Source organism: Galeopterus variegatus, unplaced genomic scaffold, assembly GCF_000696425.1.
Source record: "Galeopterus variegatus unplaced genomic scaffold, G_variegatus-3.0.2 Scaffold307, whole genome shotgun sequence".
NCBI classification, from domain to species: domain Eukaryota; kingdom Metazoa; phylum Chordata; class Mammalia; order Dermoptera; family Cynocephalidae; genus Galeopterus; species Galeopterus variegatus.
The window spans coordinates 182,146-204,299 of NW_007726418.1; the positions used below are offsets into that span (position 1 = coordinate 182,146).

At 41.4% G+C, this 22,154-nt stretch overlaps 2 protein-coding genes across 3 annotated transcripts; one reads left to right on the forward strand and one right to left on the reverse strand.

Annotated features, from left to right (window-relative positions):
* The first annotated feature begins 4,970 nt into the window (after nt 1-4,970).
* Nucleotides 4,971-6,188, forward strand: ZNF501 (zinc finger protein 501). Its single transcript, XM_008567272.1, has one exon. It carries the CDS (start codon nt 5,125-5,127, stop codon nt 5,890-5,892), a length of 768 nt encoding a protein of 255 aa, XP_008565494.1. The 5' UTR covers nt 4,971-5,124; the 3' UTR covers nt 5,893-6,188.
* A 1,320-nt stretch (nt 6,189-7,508) lies between these two features.
* Nucleotides 7,509-20,063, reverse strand: KIAA1143 (KIAA1143 ortholog). 2 transcript variants are annotated; one of them, XM_008567275.1, is made up of 4 exons: nt 19,879-20,063; nt 15,003-15,147; nt 14,116-14,326; nt 7,509-10,295 (listed from the first exon to the last, which is right to left on the reverse strand). In XM_008567275.1, exons 1-4 carry the CDS (start codon nt 19,984-19,986, stop codon nt 10,274-10,276), a joined length of 486 nt encoding a protein of 161 aa, XP_008565497.1. In that variant the 5' UTR covers nt 19,987-20,063; the 3' UTR covers nt 7,509-10,273. The 2 variants fall into 2 exon arrangements, with proteins under 2 accessions (XP_008565497.1, XP_008565498.1); XM_008567276.1 differs by lacking the exon at nt 7,509-10,295 and having other exon boundaries at nt 14,032-14,326.
* Nucleotides 20,064-22,154: the final 2,091 nt, after the last annotated feature.

Consider the following 22,154-nt stretch of genomic DNA (forward strand, 5'->3'; position numbering starts at 1 on the left):
TCACTCTTTCCGCACACGCCTCCCATGTTGCCCCACAAGGAAGGGATAAAGGGAAGCAAAAGGGCAGAGAAATGCAGGGACGTCCCCCTGTTATGGTACTCACCCTGACATGCAGGCAGATTGCTTCATGGTGACTACCGCGGTTGCGGGGGCCACTCCGCTGGTTGATCACCCTTCGTCGACCTTCTTTCAAGACCGAGCAGCCGGGGGCCTCACTCACTCGCCTTTCACCCACGAGTTTTAAAAATGCCTCACACGGGGCACCACTCTGTTGGGTTCGCCGCTGGCCGACCCAAACAGCCCTAGCCTCGTTCCTTTTGGTGGGCGAGCGAATGGCCCGGATTCCTCTTTCCCTCTGGTCCCCTTTGTAAGGAAACAGGGGAAGAGAGCCGTGAAGAGAGGTGAGCACACCGCCGGCCCCAACCAGCCCAGTTTAAAGGACACTCAGCACTTGCTTTTAAAGGCAAATGGGGAAGGGAAGTTTTTTACATAATCCTATCAGCTTAAAGGTTACGAGAGCATGCATCCTGTCTCAATGCCTAGCTATTGCAACCTGGAGCGTGGAAGCGCGTATTTGGCCAATAATGGCTAAGGCAAGGTTCCCACAGACACCCCCAGCCTACTTCCTCCTGGCGCCGTCTTAGGCTGCCACATTAATACTCCCTTGTGGGCCCATAATGGCGCCACTCGTAATGTCACTTAAGGTGGCGTTAGTTTTTAAGGCCCGACAAGCCTATCCTTTCCTTTTCTTTTTTTTTAAGTTGCCATTTAATAAATTATACTAAAGACTTTTTATAAACTCAGAAACTGAGAAAGTGAATTTCTCTTATGACTGCCTATCAATTTCATTTGAAAATAAGTAGATTACCAGATATGCATTTACCAACAAATAGAAAGGACATGATCCAATGTAGTCAATTATTAAAATAATCATAATAGAATAATAGATGATACGAACTAAACAGATTTTAACATATTATATGGGTGATGTTTAAAAAATATTGTGACATTGCTGTTATAAAAAATATAATTTTTTTTCCCATCTCTGTTTTAGTATGACTAAATGTAAGGATGTTGAAACCTATGTTATTTTAGCGATAAAAACATTCCTTATTCATTCATGGATAATTTTACTAATTAAAATAAAGAAAAAATAAAATTTAACACAATCAGTACAATTAACACATGTATTTCCAGTAACATTTTATAGATTCTCTCTGAATATTTTACAAATTTCAGCCTATTCTTAACAAGAGCTTCTCACCTCATTGCTTGCTGTTAGTACTTTTCAGATACATGAATAAGCATCCTTAAAGATGGGCTGAAAGAGCTTTATTTGAAGTTTTTGCTCTTTTCTGATCTGTTTTTAGAATCAGAATCACAGAATGTTGGTACTAGAAGAAAATTTATTTTTTATTTTTTAATTTTATTTATTTATTTTAAAAGATGACCGGTAAGGGGATCTTAACCCTTGACTTGGTGTTGTCAGCACCACGCTCAGCCAGTGAGCGAACCGGCCATCCCTATATGGGATCCGAACCCAGGGCCTTGGTGTTATCAGCACCGCACTCTCCCGAGTGAGCCACGGGCTGGCCCTAGAAGAAAATTTAAATATCTAGTTTCCCACTTTCATTTCACAGATATAACAAATCATAGATAAGACTGAGTGACTTGTTTCAAATCATTGAACAAGTTAGTGGCAGAGCCAAGACTGGAATCCAGATCTCTTGATTCAAGCCATTGCTTGTCCCACTGCTCTCTACTGTAGCCCCACAGTCGAAGTTAGTGGCTTTTCCCGTAGGCCTGGGAAGTCTTTGAGTTCCAACCTTATCTCTTGTGGAGGAATTTTTACCCCAGGATACTTAGTCTTTAGAAGCACCTGTCCTTTTTCTTTGTGCATTGCCACATCTCTCTGAAGTTTACCCATTCAGTCGCTGACTTTTATCATTGGTGATGCTCTTCTAGGATAATAACAATATTCTTTCATTCAGACTTAAAATAGTTGTTTGCTTAGGGGATCGGCTGTTCCTGGGTTCCCCTGAATCCAGAGTGTGAAGGAAATAGGCTGACAATTTATTGGTGGTTCTTTTTCCTCCCTTAGTGCCTCAGATTCCTGCTTTTGTTCAAGAAAAGAGCCCCCAGGAGACAAACCGGTATTGCTTATGTTCTTAACAGCTTGTCTCTGGGTAAGTGAAATCTTACTAGAGAGCCCAGGATGGGTTGTTACCGGGATGCTCATTCAGAAGTGGCAGACCTATAGTGGGACCCGCTAGTGACTACTACACCTGGACCCAGCACACTGATAACATAGAACCACCCAGAAATGGGTACTCTTTTACTTAAATCAGTGAGAGTGGCCCAGTATGAAAGATGGCTATGCAATAATTGGCTATAGGAAAAATCAAGGAGTGTGCTAATTTTATCACATGAACCTGAACTGTAGCATGACTAGCTATTCCCTGTGCAGTCATCACATGGCACATCTTGTATCTACTTATTGAACTGCTAGGTCTGATGCCTTACAGGTATAGAGTTCAGATCTGGGAAAACTGATAATAGATTATTGGAAGACCTATTGAAAAGTTAAGGGTTTTCTCACAGAATATGGATTAGGCTCCTGGCCCTATTTGGAACAAGAGCTTAAGTAATCGCAACTGCCATTGCAAAGGCAACATGGAGCCTGGAAGTCTGTTAAACTCAGTAAAAATAGTTCTGGGAGAACCAGATTCTTAGGTTATGGAAATTCTGTGAATAGATCATGATTGTATATGTCCTGAAGAATTTCGTTAGTTCATTTGGTTAAAGTGTGGTACTGATAACACCAATGTTCAGGGTTTGGTCCCTCTACTGGCCAGCTGCCCCCCCCCCAAAAAAAAGAATTTGTTATAGTCTAATATGTATGTTATGTACACTATGTGTTTATATATGTGTATATGCATTGAGAGATGACTAGGAGAAAGCTCATGAAAATACCACCTGTATTTTCTGTGAGTGGTATTATTTCAAGTGATTTCCTTTTTGAAGTAATTTTTTAATAGAAAGAGCATGCATTCTTTGTATGATAAAAAAGAAAACCTTTTTGTTTAAGGAGAATAAGAGTAAAGGAAATAAAAATGTGGTCACAGTTTTGGTTTTACATTTAGCTGTTTAAAATACCTATTGGTTCCCCATACTGGTCAGCTGCCAAAAGAAATTTTAAAAAATAAATATAAGCTACCTGGAGTTTATTTTTGTACATAGTATATTCGTACTGGAAGTTAATGCCCAGACAAAGAGTGGGGCTAGCCAGTTAGCTCATTTGGTTAGAGTGTGGTGTTCATAACACCAAGATCCAGGATTCAATCCCTGTACTGGCCAGTTGCCAAAAAAACCAAAACAAACAAACAAAAAGAGAGATAGGTTTAGGCAAGATAGTCAATATATTTAATAGCCAGTGTGGTATAGGCACTGGCCAATTAGATTCTCTCTGGATGTAAACAATTTATGTAGATATATCAGTGTGTACCAGCTTACTTTCATCCCCAGTAGATCCATATTTACCAACATGAAATGATCTCTAAGACACATTCTTTAGGGGGAAAAAAAAATTGTAGAGCAGAACCTACCAAACAATTTTATTTATTTAAAGAGAATCAAATGCTATATGTGTGTAGAAAAATATGTAGAAAAAGGATTATATACTCCAAACTTAATAATGATAATCTTGGGGGAAGGGAATGGGTTTGTTTGGGTAGGGTGGGGTGGCGAAGGCTATAAAAATGACTATTTAATCCTATATACTTCTATATTATCTAAATATTTTTAAGTGTGGATATATTCACATGTTACTTGTGCGATTAGAAAACTAAAATAAAAAGGGGTCTCAGAGAATAAACATGTGTCAGTATCTCCAGCACCATCCAGGGAAGAGATTGCTCTGATGTGCAGCACCTGAATATCCATTCTCTGATTCTGTGTGCTTTATTCAGGTCATCAGCATTTCAAAGTTTGATGCCATTATGATCATCTAAGTATTCCTCTCTTTCTCCAATTCTGTTCTTCCCAAGGAGTGTTCTGATGGCAATGATTTGGTTCCTATACAGTTTTCTAAAGTAAAGAGAATGTGTTAACTAGCTGGACACTGAGCATAAAAATTTTTCATTGTAAATTAGTAAAGTGACTAATGATGTGACTGTGTTCTACATCATTCCCCTTGTAATTTGATTACTTTACTCCAGGTTCTGAAGCATTTCTTTGGCTACAAAGGTTAGAGCCAGATCCTGGACCATGAAGTTACAGCCTAGTTATTATCCAATGGACCATCTCTGTCTTTTCTGAAACCAAACAGCAATATCTCATTTCCTTTCAGTAAGCAGGACTCTAGTTTTCAAACCTATAGGTTTTCCAGTTGGACCTAGGGGCAGAGCTAGAGATGCTAAACGTTTTGTAGAGAAAGAAAGGTCTAAAGACACACCTGTTAAGGTGAGTGAATATGGAAGGATTGGTGAGATGAGTCTAATGAAAGTTATAGCCTGGATCCCCTTTGAAATCTTGGAAGGGAAACTCTTTAATTATCACTTGTCTGCCAAGATATTGCTTATAGTCCACTGAAGGAAATAGTATTACTATTCACCTATTTTTTGAGGAGTACAGACTATAGATGGACAATAATTTTCCCTAAAACTTAATTTATTCAAGTCTAGGATACTTACTTCATCATTTTTTTTTTTTTACTGTTTATCACTACGGATGCAAATCTGGATGGTCCCAAATACTTGTATTAGTTTTTAGTATTTGTTTCAGAATCAGTCATGATAGGAAATTTGATAGAATTCCTAAGACCTCTCCTTACTTTATCTTTTTCTTCATAGAGGCTGATCATCAGGAGTTTGCTTTTGAAGAAGTTGAAAATGTATGCTGAACAAGGAAGAGGAGGGGCAATCCTGCAGGAATGATTGGGAAAACAACACATGCACGTGTGCATGTATACACACACACACTTTTCCCAGGAGAACAGTGTCACACTATTGATAATCATTTTTGAGAAAATAGCACATAAGTATGAATTTGAGAGGTGTTATCCAAACCTGGATAACAAAGTGCCTTTAGTGTGTTACAAGCAGTGTGAGTTCCAGCCAGATTAACATGCAGAAGAGACCATCGAAGTGTAGTGAATGTGGAAAATTCTTTACTCAGAGGTCATCTCTTACCCAGCATCAGAGGATTCACACAGGAGAAAAGCCCTATGTATGCAGTGAATGTGGAACTTGTTTCCGTAAACAGTCAAATCTTACTCAACATCTGAGAATTCATACAGGAGAGAAACCTTATAAATGTAACGAATGTGAGAAGGCCTTTCAAACAAAAGCAGTCCTTGTCCAGCATCTGAGAATTCATACTGGAGAGAAGCCCTATAAATGCAACGAGTGTGGAAAAGCCTTTTGTCAGAGCCCGTCCCTTATTAAACACCAGCGAATTCATACTGGAGAGAAACCATATAAATGTACAGAATGTGGCAAAGCCTTCAGTCAAAGCATATGCCTTACTCGTCATCAGAGAAGTCATTCTGGAGAGAAACCTTACAAGTGTAATGAATGTGGGAAAGCCTTTAACCAGAGTGCATGCCTCACACAGCACCAGAGAATTCATTCAGGAGAGAAGCCCTACACATGTACTGAATGTGGTATAGCCTTCACTCAGAACTCTTCCCTTGCTGAACATGAAAGAACTCACACCGGAGAGAAACTTTTTAAGTGTAGTGAGTGTGAAAAAACTTTCCGCAAGCAAGCACACCTTAGTGAGCATTACAGAATTCATACTGGAGAAAAACCTTATGAATGTGTTGAATGTGGGAAATCCTTTAGGCACAGTTCAGCACTTGCTCGACATCAGAGGCTTCATGCTGGCAAGTAAAACTTGGAATGTAATGTGTGGAATGATTTGTATGAAAACACTTTTCTCTAAATTCCTCGGAGTTTGACTCAGTCTTCAGTTGGGATGAATATTTTGTATTTTTTGTCCTAATAGTTAAGAAAATAGGCCTCAGAACTAGTTAGTCTTGAGTTTGATGCCTTCTCTGCCACTTAATGGGTGTGTGACCTTATCCTCTCTGAGTCTGTTTCCTACCCTCCCCCCCCAAAAAAAAAAGAAAAATGGGGATACTTTCTAGGGATATCTTGAGAATAAAATGAGTTGTATATGATCATTAACTGCCATTAGTTGGTTTACAGATGTTCTAAAAGTTTACAAGAATATCTAAATCTGGCTTTTAAAAACAAGTGAATCAGCATTAGTTTTTTTTTGGTTCTCATAATATATTTTTTCTTAAGAACATTCTTGTAATTGGGCTATGATTTCATACTTAATCTACAGAAGTCTGTTTAAACTATAAGTTTAGATTGAAATAGGAGAATACAATTTAAGGCTGGTTTATCCTTGGGAAACTTCAGATTTCATCAGCAAGAAAAGAAATGATTGGGATTTGAGTGGACACTGTGAAGTGTGTACTTCTGGTTACCCTCAAGAGCTTTATTTAGATTTTGATACCTCCCATTATTGGGTCTAATTTTACTTCAAGGTCTAGGTTTCTCTTTTCCATGAAAAGGGAAGCCTCACCAACATTGACTGAATAAAACCTCGTGTTGCAGGACTTTTGTGTATGTTCGGGGATGGTGGCGGGAAAGTGGTGGTTAGAAGGCACATGACACTAGAAAGGGGTGGGATACAGAAGAGAATGTAAAGATGTTGAGGATGTGGCTGCACTTGTTTTGAATTCTAGGAGAAAAGCACTAAAGGTGATCTCTTAGGGGTAGGAGACGTGGAGTTCTCAGTTGCCAGCCTGTGATGCCACTGACCAACAACTAGCTGTCTGTCAAAGGAAGGCAAGAACAGTGTCTTGGTGATGTGTATGGATGCCTCACAACAAAGAATGGTTTCTTAAAGCTATAAAGAAGCAAAGAAATCAAAGGATACTTTTGATGGTGTTTTATGCAATACTAGGCTTTTTAAACATGCACATGTAATGCTAAAAGCACCCTTGCAAGAAAGGTAGGAATCAGGGAAAAATAAGATGTTTGATTTGCTCAAAGTCAAACAGCTAATGTCAGTTGAATCTCAAATCTAGATCTTTTTACTCTAACTATAACCATTGTTATTATAGTGCAAACTCCCATACAGGTAATTTTCCATCATTGAGCCTTTCCATTAAAGAATGAGATACCAAATTTGTGAAAACCTTTATTTTATTTTATTTTTTCTAAAAGATGACCGGTAAGGGGATCTCAACCCTTGGCTTGGTGTTGTCAGCACCACGCTCAGCCATTGAGCAAACCGGCCATCCCTATATAGGATCCGAACCCGCGGCCTTGGTGTTATCAGCACCGCACTCTACTGAGTGAGCCACGGGCCGGCCCGTGAAAACCTTTTTTTAAAAATAAAGGTTTATTTTTTCAACTTAATGTGTGCTCACTAAAATATTTATAAAATTAGAAGAGTGAAAAAATTAAAATTACATGCTTTCATTATTCAAATACAGTCACGGTAGTATATTTATTCTAGCATTTCTTCTCTGCTTAACTTTTCTCTCTCTCCTTTTAAAAATAACTATAATAATTGTATGTATACACCAATGTTAATGGCCAGGAGACCACAATCAACCAAATCCAGAGAATGTGAAAGATTGTACAGATTGTACAGGACAAAGACCCAGTTTCTTCAACAAAATGAAAAAAAGGTAGGGAAAGGGAATTAAACATTTAAAAAGATTTATGAAACACATCAACCAAATATAGTGGAGCTTGCTTGGTTTCTGATTTGAAGAAACCCCCTGTACAAAGGCATTTTGAGACAACTGGGGAAAATTTAAATATGGACTACCAGTAGCTGGTTCTAAGGAATTACTAATGGTATAGGGTGTAATGATAGTTGTGTTTAATATTGTTAAAAATATATCTGTAGTATCTACAGGTTGACTTTTTTATTTTTTTTAACGCATATCTGGTTCCTTCCCAGGTTTTGGAAGAAAGATGAGCACTGGTAGCTAAAACAAAACAAAACAAAGCCTTCCACGTCAGAATATTGCATTTATCCTCAATACGAGAAATAAGAACAGTCATTCCTTTACAAAGGTTCCCAGTCAAAATCAGAAGAGGTGGCAAAATGTGGGCACTAGAATTCCCTGTACACCTCTATTCCAGCATCCAATCCAAAGTGTAATAACTTCATTGGTTTCCTCCAATAGGCAATAGGCCTCTGGATCAGAATAGTGCCTGGAACAAAGCAGGTACTCAGTGTGTACCCATTTAGGGGAAGATTCTTGGAGGAAGGACTAGTAACTCAGACCTAAAAGAAAAATCAGTGTAGGGTTTCCCTGGGACTTTCCTGGTTTTAGCACTGAAAGTCCACATTCCAGGAAACCCTTTAGTCCTGGATGAGCTAGATGTTGGTCATCCTAGACCAGCAAGATTTGGCCTCAGTGACCAGCTCATCTTGTTTTACCTACTCTAGTTTTATAGAATCAGAATGTAGGAGCCAGTCTGTTGCTGCATTCTCGTCTTGGGTGGCTTAGATTCCATCCAAATTAGGTCCAGGCCCCCTTTATTTCAAAAGTAATTTAAGCTTTGGAGGAGAGTTCTGCTGTAATTCTGCTTAAAACTTCAAGGAACTCATAACAGTTCTTTCCTGTTTGTTAATGTTACAGAGAAAAGTGTAGAGCTGTTTTAAGCAGGCTGCCATGCAAAATGAAGACAGCATGCTTTCACATTGCATCATCATACAGAGAGTGTTCTTCAGATTTTAGCTAAAAGCTGGCTCTGGGAGGTCCTTCCCTTTGATTTGGAACTTCAGGAAACTACCAGGAGCCTGTAGCTATGCACATGTTCAGGGGAAGTTATAATAATAACAGCTATAATTTGCTTCCTGTGTGTAGGGTTTTTGTAAGCCCCTTACATAGTTATCTTCTCAATCACTGGAATAATTAAGTCAGGAATTGTTGCCCTGACTGTACTGTTGAGGAATCTGAGGCTTAGTATCTGCAACATATGCCAGTTCACACAACTTGTATGTGACCTTGTTGGGATTTGAAGGCAAGTTCACAGGAGAAAGGACAGGTTGCTTGTGAACTTGTTTGGGAGAGGCCATGGGGATGTTAAAAATATAGAGACAAATCTCTAAGAAAAACTTCTATTTGGGAATACAGCATTGCAACGGGAATGTGCATACCACAGTAAACTATGTGCATATTCAGGAAGGTAAGGGACGACAAAGGTTTTTAAAGGCAAGAGAGAAAAGTTTAAAACGTGTTTTGAAACAAACCGAACATTGGTTACACGGGCCTATGGCAGGAGTTGCTGTCAGTTTATTAGTGAAGACAGTGTCAGGCAAATGTTCTTGTACATCCAGCTAGCTGTCCTGTGACTCCTGTAGCAAGTAAAAGTTTGAAAAGTCCTTGGTAAAAGTTTTTGTTACAAGCATGTGTATAAGTTTTTGTAATTGTTTTTATCGTAGACATGTATGTGTGAGTGCCCTCCCTTCTCAGCCTCATAGCTTTATTTTTTGTTAGAGTTTGACAAATAACTACTTTTGATTCTGACAACTATCTCATGGGGCAGGTAGGACAGCAGAGATGCCTACACTTGCTGACTGCTTCCATTATCATCTCTGGTGTTAGAGGGCCCTATGAGCTTAAAGAAGCCAGGGTGGAAAGAGCAACCCCAGGACATCCCTTTCAGCTTCTCGGTCCCTTCAGCAGGTGTCAGCTGGCCCAGGAATTGAGGCTGCTGGGCATGTGGGGTAATCTGAGTCCCATAAAATGGAACTCAAATGGTGCACAAGGATGTGTCCCCAGGAAACAGGGCTGGGTCAGGTAGACTGAGCAAGGAGGAATGCTAAATTTAAAGGAGAGCCATGGAAGGAGGCCAGGAGCCAGGGAAGATGTTGGAAGATCCATCTGTCTGACAAAATCCCAGGTAGGATCCCAGGAATGAAACCTGTACAGCAAGGGAAGGCCAGCTCCCCGTGCTGCAGTTGGATCCCTTCACACTCTACTGGGAATCCCAAGATGGGGCCTGAGGGTGTGGTGGGTGGGTTAGCTCTGGGTTCTATGCCTTGTCCTAAAGATTCTTCTCTTGAGAAACCAGGTGGATCAGTTCATCCTGGGATCCCAGGGATTGACAGAAAGTCAGGTTAGCTCTAAGAACTCTTCAGATCCTCAGGACAGGGCAGCTCTCAGTTCTGCTGGAACATCCACAGCTCCCTACTGATGGTTTCATTTTGAGGGCTGACACCTGGTATTAGCTCACAGGACTAGAATAAGGCATCTGGAAGAAGAAATAAGAATAAGAAAAACAGGACACAAATTAGCCTGAAAACTCAAATTTTGTGTTTGGGGGAAGAGGTGGTGTGCAGTCCTATGTAGGAGTCAAGGTGGCAGGTTTGCCTGAAGGTCTAGTTTTGCCCTGCCTCTTGGCCCCTGGAATATTATGGGGTAGTTGAGCAGATATGTGTCCAATGATACGTGCTCTTCTTAAGGTTTGGGGATGTGATAAGGAGGTTGATGTTGAATATAGAAGGCTGTGCCCACAACCCAAATGGTTGGGTTAGTTGTGGACATGTTAGGTTCCTACATTATTCTGGTAGCTCAGGGAGGCTCCAACTGTGAGGTGAGTGGTCTCAGGACCAATACTCCCCTCTTGGAATCCTAGGTATGGGGACACTGGAAGGAGAAACAGACCTTCTCCCGATAGGATTTACTATTCACTGCTCACTTCCTTGTGAGGAATGGATCATATAAGCAGAGCTGACCAAGGCCTGGGCTAGACAGGCAAGCCAATGTGGCACTCTTGCAATCAATGTACTTCAAATACTTGTTCAACATTTGCTTAGAATCAGCATGAGGGAAGAGGCCTAGTCTCTCTTTTCTGGGCCCAAACTCACTTACCTCTCTCAGCAAAATAGAGACTGCAGTTAATAGGATCCACTGTTTTGGGAAAGCAGTTTATACAGGATGAAGTAGTTTCCTTAAGGATGTTCAGCACATCTCATATGCCATCATATTTTTGTCTTCGGCTTTCATCACAAGATGTGCTTCCTGGCTGATAGCTTATATTTACATTGTTAGAAATATCACCTGCAGTAAAGGCTTAATGATTGTTGGGAAAATATAGGAAAATGGTCAAGGCCCCCCAGGTGTTCAGAATCTTGCCAAGCATTTGCGGTAAATATCCTCAGGTGTTCCTTGGTTACTACTTAATGTAATTGTGTACAGGCACCCAGGTGTCCTGGGTTATGGACCTAAGTATAAAGGACTAACAGCTCTGATACGTCGTGCTTCTCAAAATGCTCCGAGAAGCCACTAGGACGGCTGCTCCTATCTCTGAATAAAGCCTATTAATTTTTTACCCACAGCTCCCAGGACCTTTTCCTATTACCTAGCTCGTAGACCTGCATGTGGAGGGTTTGTGACTCAGTCTGTGCAACGGGCTTGAGGGGTCTGTGAGCCCTAGCCCTAGCTCTACAATGTGTTTCAAGATTTAAGACCCTTTAAACAGTTTTTCATATTCTGTTTAAAATTTTCATTTTCTCTCTTATTATAGGTCTAATAGTCATTATTAGTGGTTGAGTGAACGTCAGAACCACCTGGAAGGCTCATTTATAGAGACTGCTGGGCCCTGTATCCACTTTCTGACTGAGTAGGCGAGGCCTGAGAATTTGCATTTTTAGGATCCCATTGATTTCTGATGCTGCTGGTCCAGGGTCCATACTTTGAGAACTACTGGTCTATAAAAAGAAAGAGACAACACTATATTTCTAACTATATTTATCATGCACTTAATATGCCAGGTACTGTTCCACGCACTTAGGATACAGTGGTAAATAAGACAAAGTCTCTGCCTTCAAGATTCCCACTTCCAGATACTGACATATTAAAATTTACTACACTGTAATAAAAACAATGTAGTTTTGGTAAAAGAATAGATATAGTAATGATATTGATTAGAAGAAAATCCCTGGCTTATGTAAGAAGTGAGCATACAGTAAAGACAGTATTGCAAAATGGCTGTATGACTAGTGAAAGTAATTTAGAGAGAGCCTATTTCAGGGCTCCCCAGCCCACCAATGTGCATCACTTTTGGGTATTCTTCACACTGGGTACTTAAAATGGGGGAAAAATAGATGTGGCACCAAATTCATGACAGGATGCTCTGAAATTCATAATTTCAGATGGATGTAGCTGGTAAAGGATGGGATCTTAACAAGCTCCCAGTTTGGGTTGACAGGATTATGCAGGGTCTTGAGGAGTCACCTGGAAAGGCTTGGACTTTACACTGCTTCCCTCCCTTCCCTACCCCCAACATTTGGAGAAATCTCTCCTTCAGATGGTCTTTCAAATAAGTGGGAAACAGATATGGTTTTAGGACAATTGATTATTCAAGAAAAAAGTATACTAGAATAAATTCCAGATGAAATAAAGTTTAAGATGTAAAAAATAAAAACAAAAACAAGAGAATATAGGTGATTCTTTATCTGATAGAGGTTGGGAAATGGAGAACAACAGAAAAAGATAAATTACGTAATTTACAAATAAGTAAAAAAAATATGACTATACTAATGGAAAATGAACAAAAAATTTAATTCAGAAAAGAAATATAAAATGGTCTGTTAATGTATGAAAAACAGTTTAGTCTTTCTGGTAGGTCAAAGAAAATGACAATTAAATTTATTATACACCATTTTCAATATATCAAGTTGAAAAAAATTAAATGCCTGGTGACAACCCAAGGCTGGTGTAATATAATATAAAATATTCATAATAGTAAAAAACAGAGGGCTCAGGCGAAATGGAAATTCTCTGTACTTTTCGATTTTTCTATAAATCTAAAATTCTTGTGATAATTTATTAATAAAAATTAGTACATTTTTTTTTATTATGTTAGCAGTTAGAGACGAAAAAAGCTTCACTGTTATCATGGATAAGGTGAAGTGGGCTCGTACAGATGGTAAATGAATAAAATGGTAAAAAATATCTCTAGAAAGCAATTTGAAAGTAAATATCAATAGCTTTTAAAATATTCAAATCTTTTGGTCCAGTAATTCTGTTTTCAGCAATTCAGTCTAAGGAAATCATCAAAATACACTCAGGATGTCTATACAAGCATGTTTGGCCAGTTATTTATTGCATCACTTAGGACTGCATTTGGCTGAATGCAACAGAAACCTGACAGAGGTTCAAACAAGCAGAGTGGCTATTCATTTCATGTAGCAAGAAGTTCAGGGGTCAACAGTCCAACGTTGGTGCAGCAGCTCCTTGAGCTATGCCATCAAGAATCCACACTCCTTGAGTCTTTCCACTACATCACCCAAAGCAAATGGCTACCTTCTTTATGCCTAAGAATGGCTCTGGTACTCTTACGTTTCATGTCTGCACTCCAAGCAGGATGAAGAGACAAGGGCAAAGGCTTATGTTTGCCAAGTCTGTTCTTTTGTGTCAAAAACCCAGCAGCTTTATTAGCACTTGTATCTCTTAACTTGCCAGAGCTGAGTCATATGGCCACCTTTGCAGGAGCTGGGGAGGTATTTTTAATTAGGCATGTTGTCATCTCCCCCACGCAAAGTGCAGAGGAAGATGCAATAGGGGATCTGTTTAATTATGAAATTCTCTAGCATTAATGTCAGGTTTTTGAAATCTACTGACCTGAAAAAACGTTCACAATGTAATGTCCAGTGAGAAGCAGGACAGAGAATATATACAATATACTCTTCATTTTGTTAGAAAAAATATAATTTAGGGCCGGCCCCGTGGCTCACTCGGGAGAATGCCGTACTGGTAGCACCGAGGCTGCGGATTCGGATCCTATATAGGGGTGGCCGGTGAGCGTGGTGCAGACGGCACTGAGCCAAGGGTTGCGATCCCTTTACTGGTCAAAAAGAAAAAGAAAAAAGAAAGGAAAGAAAAAATACATATATAATTTATATACATACCCACCCACACATGGGAAATAACAAAATGTTAATAGAAGTTAACTTCTACAGAGTTGGCATTTCAAACCAGAGGAATACAGTAGATAGACATTTTTATTTTATTATAAAAACACCCCATACACTTTCAAAGGAAACTAAGTCCAAAATGTTTACACTTACTCGTTTTCATCTTCATTGCCAAAAGAAAGGAGGCTACTGTTTTTGATTTGCTTTTGTGAGTTCTTTTTAACTGAGTCCTGCTTCCTTATTTCATTTTCATTTGTCATCTTCTTTTTTGAGCTTACTGTTAAACCTGAATATTTTTCATCTGAGGGACGCTTGACTGGTTTTCGATACATGATTCTTCCATCAGCTGGAGCTGGTTCTTCATCTGAGTAGAAAAAAAAAGTTAAAGAACTTTCTTCTCTCCTCATTATTTTGCTTTTATCAGAGTCAAATGACAAGAAAATCTCATATTGTATTTAAGGATGTCCTTGAGTTAATTCAATCTGGTCTCCACTGCCTCTAGCTATATGCCCCACAAGACATGCAGTCACTCAAAGAAAATTCAGTTAGTGAAGTATTACATAATACTGCTAGTCCCCAATTAATTGTAATCAGGTTGTATTTTTAAATATTTTGAAAAGTGACTACTTGTAACTACAGCATTTCCCCCTAAAACAATGTGTTAAATGTTTAGGAATAATGAAACGTGCTGTGTAGCATATCACATTCCAGGCACTAATTAAATAGACCTTTGTTGACTGGTTTGTAAACCTAACCACCTATTTTTTTGAAAACAGGATGCTTTTGCTTAAATCCATATTTAATCCTCATAATAACCCAATAAGGTAGGTACAATTATTGTTCCCATTTTACTGATGAGGAAATTGAGGCTAAGAAATGAAATAACTTGCTCAAGGTTACACATCTGGTTAAGTGTCAAAGCCAAGGCTTGAACCTAGGACTGTCTTCTTCAAACATACCATACTATTTCATAACATAAAGCAATTTCATACTCCAGGCTCTTCAAGTTGTTAGAAAAACCAGATTACTTGCAGACATACCTGCTTTGGCAGCCTTTATTTCTGCTTTAATTTTCATTACTTCTTCAGCTGACAGGTCTCCCTTTTTTAAAACCACCACTTGGGGCTGTTCATCTTCTTTGTCACTGTGATCACCATCTTCATCTGGCAGCTGAGGCTGGATTCTCTAGGGGAAAACACAAATACAATGTGTGGGTTGCTGGCCTTGAACAGAATTCAACCACTGCCTCTGTGAGAAACTGTAATTATTAAAGTGAGAAGGGTAACTTTCTTGACTAAATGTGTTTGGCAATGAATTTTCAAGTAACCTCCAAAAGCCTAGCCTTGCCACACAAAGAAATAGGTCTACTTTCCAGTCACCCTGGGTGCCTGTCCAGTAGGATTCATTTCCACCTCAGCAGCACCCCATCTTGCAGTTATTAGCCTCAGGGGCCCTCTGCTTTGGGTACTGCTGTCATTCCTAGCCTACTCAGGGCAGCACTGAGGCATGTCAGTCTCTTTGCTCCTCACCAACATTTTCTACCTCTGTCTCTTCTCAAAGTCAGACAAAAAAATAATCAACCACCACCGAAGGATAGGAAGCACCAAATAAAAGGTACTCCTTTCCCCACCTCTGCTCATGCCTTCTAACAGCTTCAATTTGGTGGATATCTTATCACCTGTTTTCCAAGTGTATACAAATATGTAGGTATATGAAACATTTTGTATACAAACAGAATACTGGAATTTTACCCTGTGACTTGCTTTCTTCTTATTAAACTTCGCAAACATAGAGAGAATAAACAAAAACCATGTACTCACTGTATACATGTAACTAATGGTAACATTATGCCAGTTGATTGAGATTTTTACAAAATGTCTGACACCATAAAAGCCCCACTCCTCGGGGCCGGCCCGGTGGCGCACTGGATAAGTGCGCCGCTTGGGAAGCGCGGCGCTCCTGCCCGAGGGTTCAGATCCCACATGCAGACCGGTTCCCGCTCACTGGCTGAGCGAGGCGCGGGAGTGACACCGAGGGTTGCAATCCCGTTGCCGGTCCCCGGTCCGGTACGGGGGCAACACTGAGGGTTGCGATCCGTTGCCGGACACGGAAAAAGACAAAAAGACAAAAAAAAAAAAAAGCCCCACTCCTCAACTTTTATTCAAAGGAATCTTTGCACAATACTTTGGGATACATATAGAATCTGATTTAAAAAATCACTTCCTCATATTTAATTATATATGGTTATCTCATGATTTATTTGACCAGTACCCTGTAAATAAAAATTATGGTTGCTCCAGTTTTTTTCTACAATGAGAAAAACTTTGTACATTTTTTTTTTTTTTTTTTTAAAGATGACCGGTAAGGGGATCTTAACCCTTGACTTGGTGTTGTCAGCACCACGCTCAGCCAGTGAGCAAACCGGCCATCCCTATATGGGATCCGAACCCGCGACCTTGGTGTTATCAGCACCGCACTCTCCCGAGTGAGCCACGGGCCGGCCCCTGTACATGTTTTTGTTCACTTTTGGGAACTTATATGTAAGATAAATTCCTGGAAGTGGAACTGTTGGGTTGAAAGCTATGAACACCAAAAATGTGTTTTCACACATTATTCAAATGGCCTTCCTTGTCTCCTAAACAGGACAACAAAGCCCTGCATGAATTTTCCTCAGCCTATAACCACAGCTTTATCCTGTACCACTCTCTCATGGCCTCTAAACTCCAGCCTGGTTTGAGTACTTGGAGATTCATGAATATATCAACTCCTGTGCCACCAGCCTCTGCAGAAATTCCCAGTGTTTAGAAAGCCCCTTTGGGGCCGGCCCGTGGCTCACTCGGGAGAGTGCGGTGCTGATAACACCAAGGCCCCAGGTTCGGATCCCATATAGGGATGGCCGGTTCACTCGCTGGCTGAGTGTGGTGCTGACAGCACCAAGTCAAGGGTTAAGATCCCCTTACCAGTCATCTTTAAAAAAAAAAAAAAAAGAAAGCCCCTTTGGCCCTGGCCAACTCCTACTCAAGCTGCCTTCAAGATTTAGATCCTCTGGATGCTTACCTAATCTCACCTCCTCTTCTTTTTTACACTGTGCATAGCTCATAGGTTGCATATACCATACTGTATCATCAGTGTTTTTCTGTTTGTCTCCAGTAGGCAAGCTCCTTTGAGAGAGGTACTGTGTTTCATCTCTGTATCTAGAGGCACAGAGCCTGGAAAATAGGGACTCAAGAAATATTTGTGGCTCTATTCATGAATGACCAATAGGATAAAAAATGATGAACTACCTGAAGCCCTGGCAAGTTACTCACAAGCACATTCATCCATCTTGTCTACATCTTAAGTTCCCAAGTCTGTTCCATCACTGGACAAATGCATTCTCTTTAATGAGATACATGTTAGTTCACTGTTATTCATCCATTTCTGCATATTTTTCTGACAGTTTCCAATAAATGACCACAAACAAGTAGGTAATTAATAAGTATTTTTAGCCAAGGAAATGAGAAAGTGAAATAAAATCATTCCTAGTGCTCAAGAGAATCACTAATTGTGACTCTTCTCTTTTTGTTTATGTGACTCGCTGCCACTGTTCCTCAGACTCTTGAATTAACTCTTAAGAAGGTAAGATGATTTAGCTCAATTATATAATGATTTCTCATAAAACTCTTTTCTTTTTGTTACTAGATCACTAAAATGCTGATCATATTGCCAAATTCATTAAGAATAAAGGGGTTTTGGGCCAGCCCGTGGCTCACTCGGTAGAGTGCGGTGCTGATAACACCAAGGCCATGGGTTCGGATCCTATATAGGGATGGCCGGTTTGCTCACTAGCTGAGCGTGGTGCTGACAACACCAAGCCAAGGGTTGAGATCCCCTTACTGGTCATCTTTTAAAAAAAAAAAAGAATAAAGGGGTTTCTCAAACAGGTTCATGGGGTACCTCTCTAAGAAAAAAATCTCTTGATTAAATAAGCCAAAATCACTGATGTTAACTGGAAAGCTTTTCTTGAGTTCTCCTAAGTAGCATTCCAAGTCATAATCTTCAAGGTGTCAACTATGTGCATACGATCATCACCAGGACCTCAAGCAGAGTAAAGTTAGGTCTCATGTTCTCTTCATTGCTGAATCCATGTCCCTTTTCTCAAACCTCATCCTCTTTGTCATTATCACCCTTTTTAGTCATGGGGATCAGTCACTCCACGATTGTGTTATCTCTAGGAAAAAATATCTTCTTGTTGCTTACTGAATAGTCCATATGGCCTGACCTCCAACACTCCCTCTATCACTTCTACATACAGACCATGACTCACCATCTCTACACCTTTATCCATGCTATTCTTTCCACCTCTATCTGCTGACCTACCCATGCTCAAGATTTAATGTAAATATTCTCTCCTCCATGAAGCCTTACCTGATGACAAGCACAGTCACCCAAGCAATAAAACTATTACCTACTACTTAGTGCCAGGCACTGTGGTGTGTGCTAGGAAAATACAGAGGGATTAAAATACTAACTTAGAGAGTTCGATCTAGTGGTGGAAACATGCAGGAGAACAAGTTGTTGCAATACAAAATGAGTACAGTATTATAGCTGAGTTATGGATAAAGTGAAGAGAACAGAGGAGTAACTTTGGGAACTTTGAAGGGCTTCAGAGAGGTGGTGATCTGTGAAGGCAGAGATAAGGCAGGGCAGGAAGATGTTAAGAATATGACACAGTGCCTGGGCTTAGCACATACTCACTGTATTGAATAATTTCATGTAAGTCAATTTTTTTTTTAAAAGATGACTGGTAAGGGGATCTTAACCGTTGACTTGGTGTTGTCAGCACCACACTCTCCCAAGTGAGCTAACCGGCCATCCCTATATAGGGATCCGAACCCGTCGCCTTGGTATTAGCACCACACTCTCCCAAGTGAACCATGGGCCGGCAGTCTTGTAAGTCAATCTTGTCTCCTTAAAGTCAAGCTCCCAGTGACTTTAGGGTTGGGTCTTAATGCAAGCACTAGACACAGAGTGTTAAATAAATTTAAGAGTATTTCTCCACAGATCCTCTAAACATAATGGTCTGTTCCTACTGAAAGAGGTAGGACAGGTTTTGGTGTGAACTATCTAGGGTCGAAGCCTAGAAAGGCTCAGAAGTTGATTCCCACTGATCCCCCGTCCCTAGTCAGTTGTGACTTTCCTGAAGCTCCTCTTCTCCTATTCAAACACAGGATATTTAAGGCTTTTGCCTCCTCTTTTAAAGAAAATATGCTTGCTTTTTTGTTTTTTTTTCCTTCTTGTCTTTTTTCGTGACCGGCAACGGGATCGCAACCCTTGGTGCTGCGCCCGCACCTCGCTCAGCCAGTGAGCGGCAGGTCTGTATGTGGGATCCGAACCCTCGGCTGGAGCGCCGCCGCGCTCCCAAGCGGCGCACTGTACCAGTGCGCCACCGGGCCGGCCCCATGCTTGCTGTTTTGTAACAACAAAACATATAAATAGATCCAAGACATTCCTGTACAGACGTTCCAGACTCGTGTCCTAGGATATCGAGTCATTTGATCAAGTGTCCTCAGTTTCCTTACATGGAAAACGAGAGGACGCTATTACTCACCGTAACTCACAGGTTTTGGGATAAGCGTGCGAGAAGGAAGAGACAGGGAAAGTGATCTTTTTAAACCATCTACCAAGGGTGAGGCGCTTTACCTACGTCCAGTCATTTTCAAGAACAGAACAGCTCTCTGAAAACAAGAGCTTCCTGGGCGCTAGAGGCTGGAGTCGTCTGAAGAGAACCAGCCTGGGGTCCGAAGTCCACCCTAATTGGGGGCCAGGCGCGGGTGAGAGGAGGGACCCGTCAGTACCTGGCCTCTGGGTCAAGGCAGAAGCTGGAAGTCGCGGGCCGGCCGCATCTCTGAAGTAACGCGACTGACGCGGGCTCACCTTGGTCTCTACCGTGGGCCCTTCCTTGTAGCCGACCCGTTCCTTGAAGCGGGCCAGAAATGCCGGTTCGGCCGGTCGCACGTACGACACCTGGTTCCGCTTGCTCATGGCAGCTCTGGCTAAAAACAAATTCCTGGGGCCGACTACTGACTGGGCACAGGTCTCGGCGATTACCCATGACGTCACATACACCACGCCCCCAGACGCGGTCAACGGAACGTCAAACCTGGGCGCCAAATTCAAATTGGCGGCCATCTTGAGCGGGCGGCATCCGGGTGAGCGGCGCGGCTGGGAGGTGGGGGCTTCCGCTTCGTTGGTCTCGGGATCCAAGGGTGAGGGCGCTATGAAGCCTGGCTGCAAAAGTAAGTCAGGAACCCTGGCTTCGTGACTCCGTCCCTGCCGCCAAGTACATCTGTGAAAGGACGGCCGTCCCGGGCCCCCCGCACGATTCCCTGCTGGGCGTGAAGGGTTAGAGCTGACTGCGCGTCGGGGGCGTTTGGAATCTCTCTCTGTCCCTTAACGAAAATACGCTTGAGGAACAGCTCTCACCCCTTTCTTCTATGTATTGGGCGCATGCTAGGAGGCTGGCGCAGTTCTCGGCGCTCGCAGGAGCAGTGAACCCGAAGCGGGAGCCCTTCATCGTGGAGCTTGGCGCCCAGGGACCCGCTGTTCTCTCGGTCCTGCACTTTCCTTGCTGGTCTCTTCCCGTGTCCCGACCGGAGCTACCTCTCTAGGTAGCCTTTTTTCTTTTTTTTTTTTTAAAGATGACCGGTAAGGGGATCTCAACCCTTGACTTGGTGTTGTCAGCACCACGCTCAGCCAGTGAGCAAACCGGCCATCCCTATATAGGATCCGAACCCGTGGCCTTGGTGTTATCAGCACCGCATTCTACCGAGTGAGCCACGGGCCGGCCTAGGTAGCCTTGCCAGAGCATTGGCTCTTGTTCTCACCACGTTCTACATATTTCCACATTTCTCACTTTCCTGAAGGGGAGAATTTATGTTCCAAACAACTTCTTTCTCTCTTGGATAGCCTCTCTTTAGATAAGGGACTTTTAAAGCACGATTTCAGCCAGTGTCTGCACTATCACAGTCTCTATTTTCACTTCAAGGATACCCGTCCAGTTTCTTCCCCCCCCCCCCCCATCGGAGAAGAGCCCTATCATTTTTGCTTTTGATAAACCGTTCAGTTTTCACTAATTTCTTAGTCATTTGCTGTGTTCAAATCCTAGCAATTGTCAATGATAACGTTTCTTCAAATCTCGATTAGGAATTATGCCAGAACTATTTAGCTCCGTGTAATTTTAAATTTCATTTTACCTCACTATTGGCTTATTAGCTTTGCTTTTTTTTTTAAGTAAACATTTTATTTTGGAATCGTATATTTACAGAAAAGTTGTACATTGTGCAGATAAGTATCCATCTGATCACTTACCGAGATCTCTGCAGAGATTAAGAGCTCGCTTTCTCCATGAACCTCTCTTCTCCGATTTTTTACCCTGCAATTTCTAGCTGCCTTAACTTCAAACTATTTCTCAACTTAACCAGACCACCAAGCTCTATCTGTACTTCCCTCCCTGCGCTGCTGCTTGAAACTCCAGGCAGCTAAGCTTGAAGCTACCCAAGGGCTCACCGCTTTTGTTTCCCGTTCCTCAGGATCATTTTACTGTGCTATCTGTTGTCCAATGTCTGAGAACTTTTTGCGTATATTTTGTCCCGTTTCCTAGTTACTTAAGACAGGTGAGTAAATCCAGTCCATGTTACTCCATCATGGCCCAAAGACAAAGACTGCACTCTAGACTAATGATAAACCAAAAATAGACCCAGTCTTCTAACATGAAAGCTTTTCTTTTGTATCCTGGGCCTTCTCATTTGTTATCATTTTTGCTCAAGGTACAGAGGGACTGTTTCTTTACTGACAACTCTTGAGGGGATTGTGAAGGATAAGGGGGGAGTGGGCAGTCAGTGGTCTATTTTGTGCTTCAGAAACATTCACTTCCTTGAGGGTACAAGCTGGAAGGGTAATCTCCAGAAATCAAGATGTTCAGCAGCAAATTTTTTTTTTTTTTTTTTTTTTGAGACCGGCCGCACCGCGCGCAGCCAGTGAGCGCTGTGAGCGCACCGGTCATCCCTATATAGGATCCAAACCCGCAGCGGGAGCGCTGCTGCGCTCCCTGCGCCGCACTCTCCCGACATATGGCTTGGCCCTCAGCAGCAAATTTTTGCATTCGATTTCTTTTTGTTTGTTTGGTGGCTGGCCAGTACGGGGATCCGAAC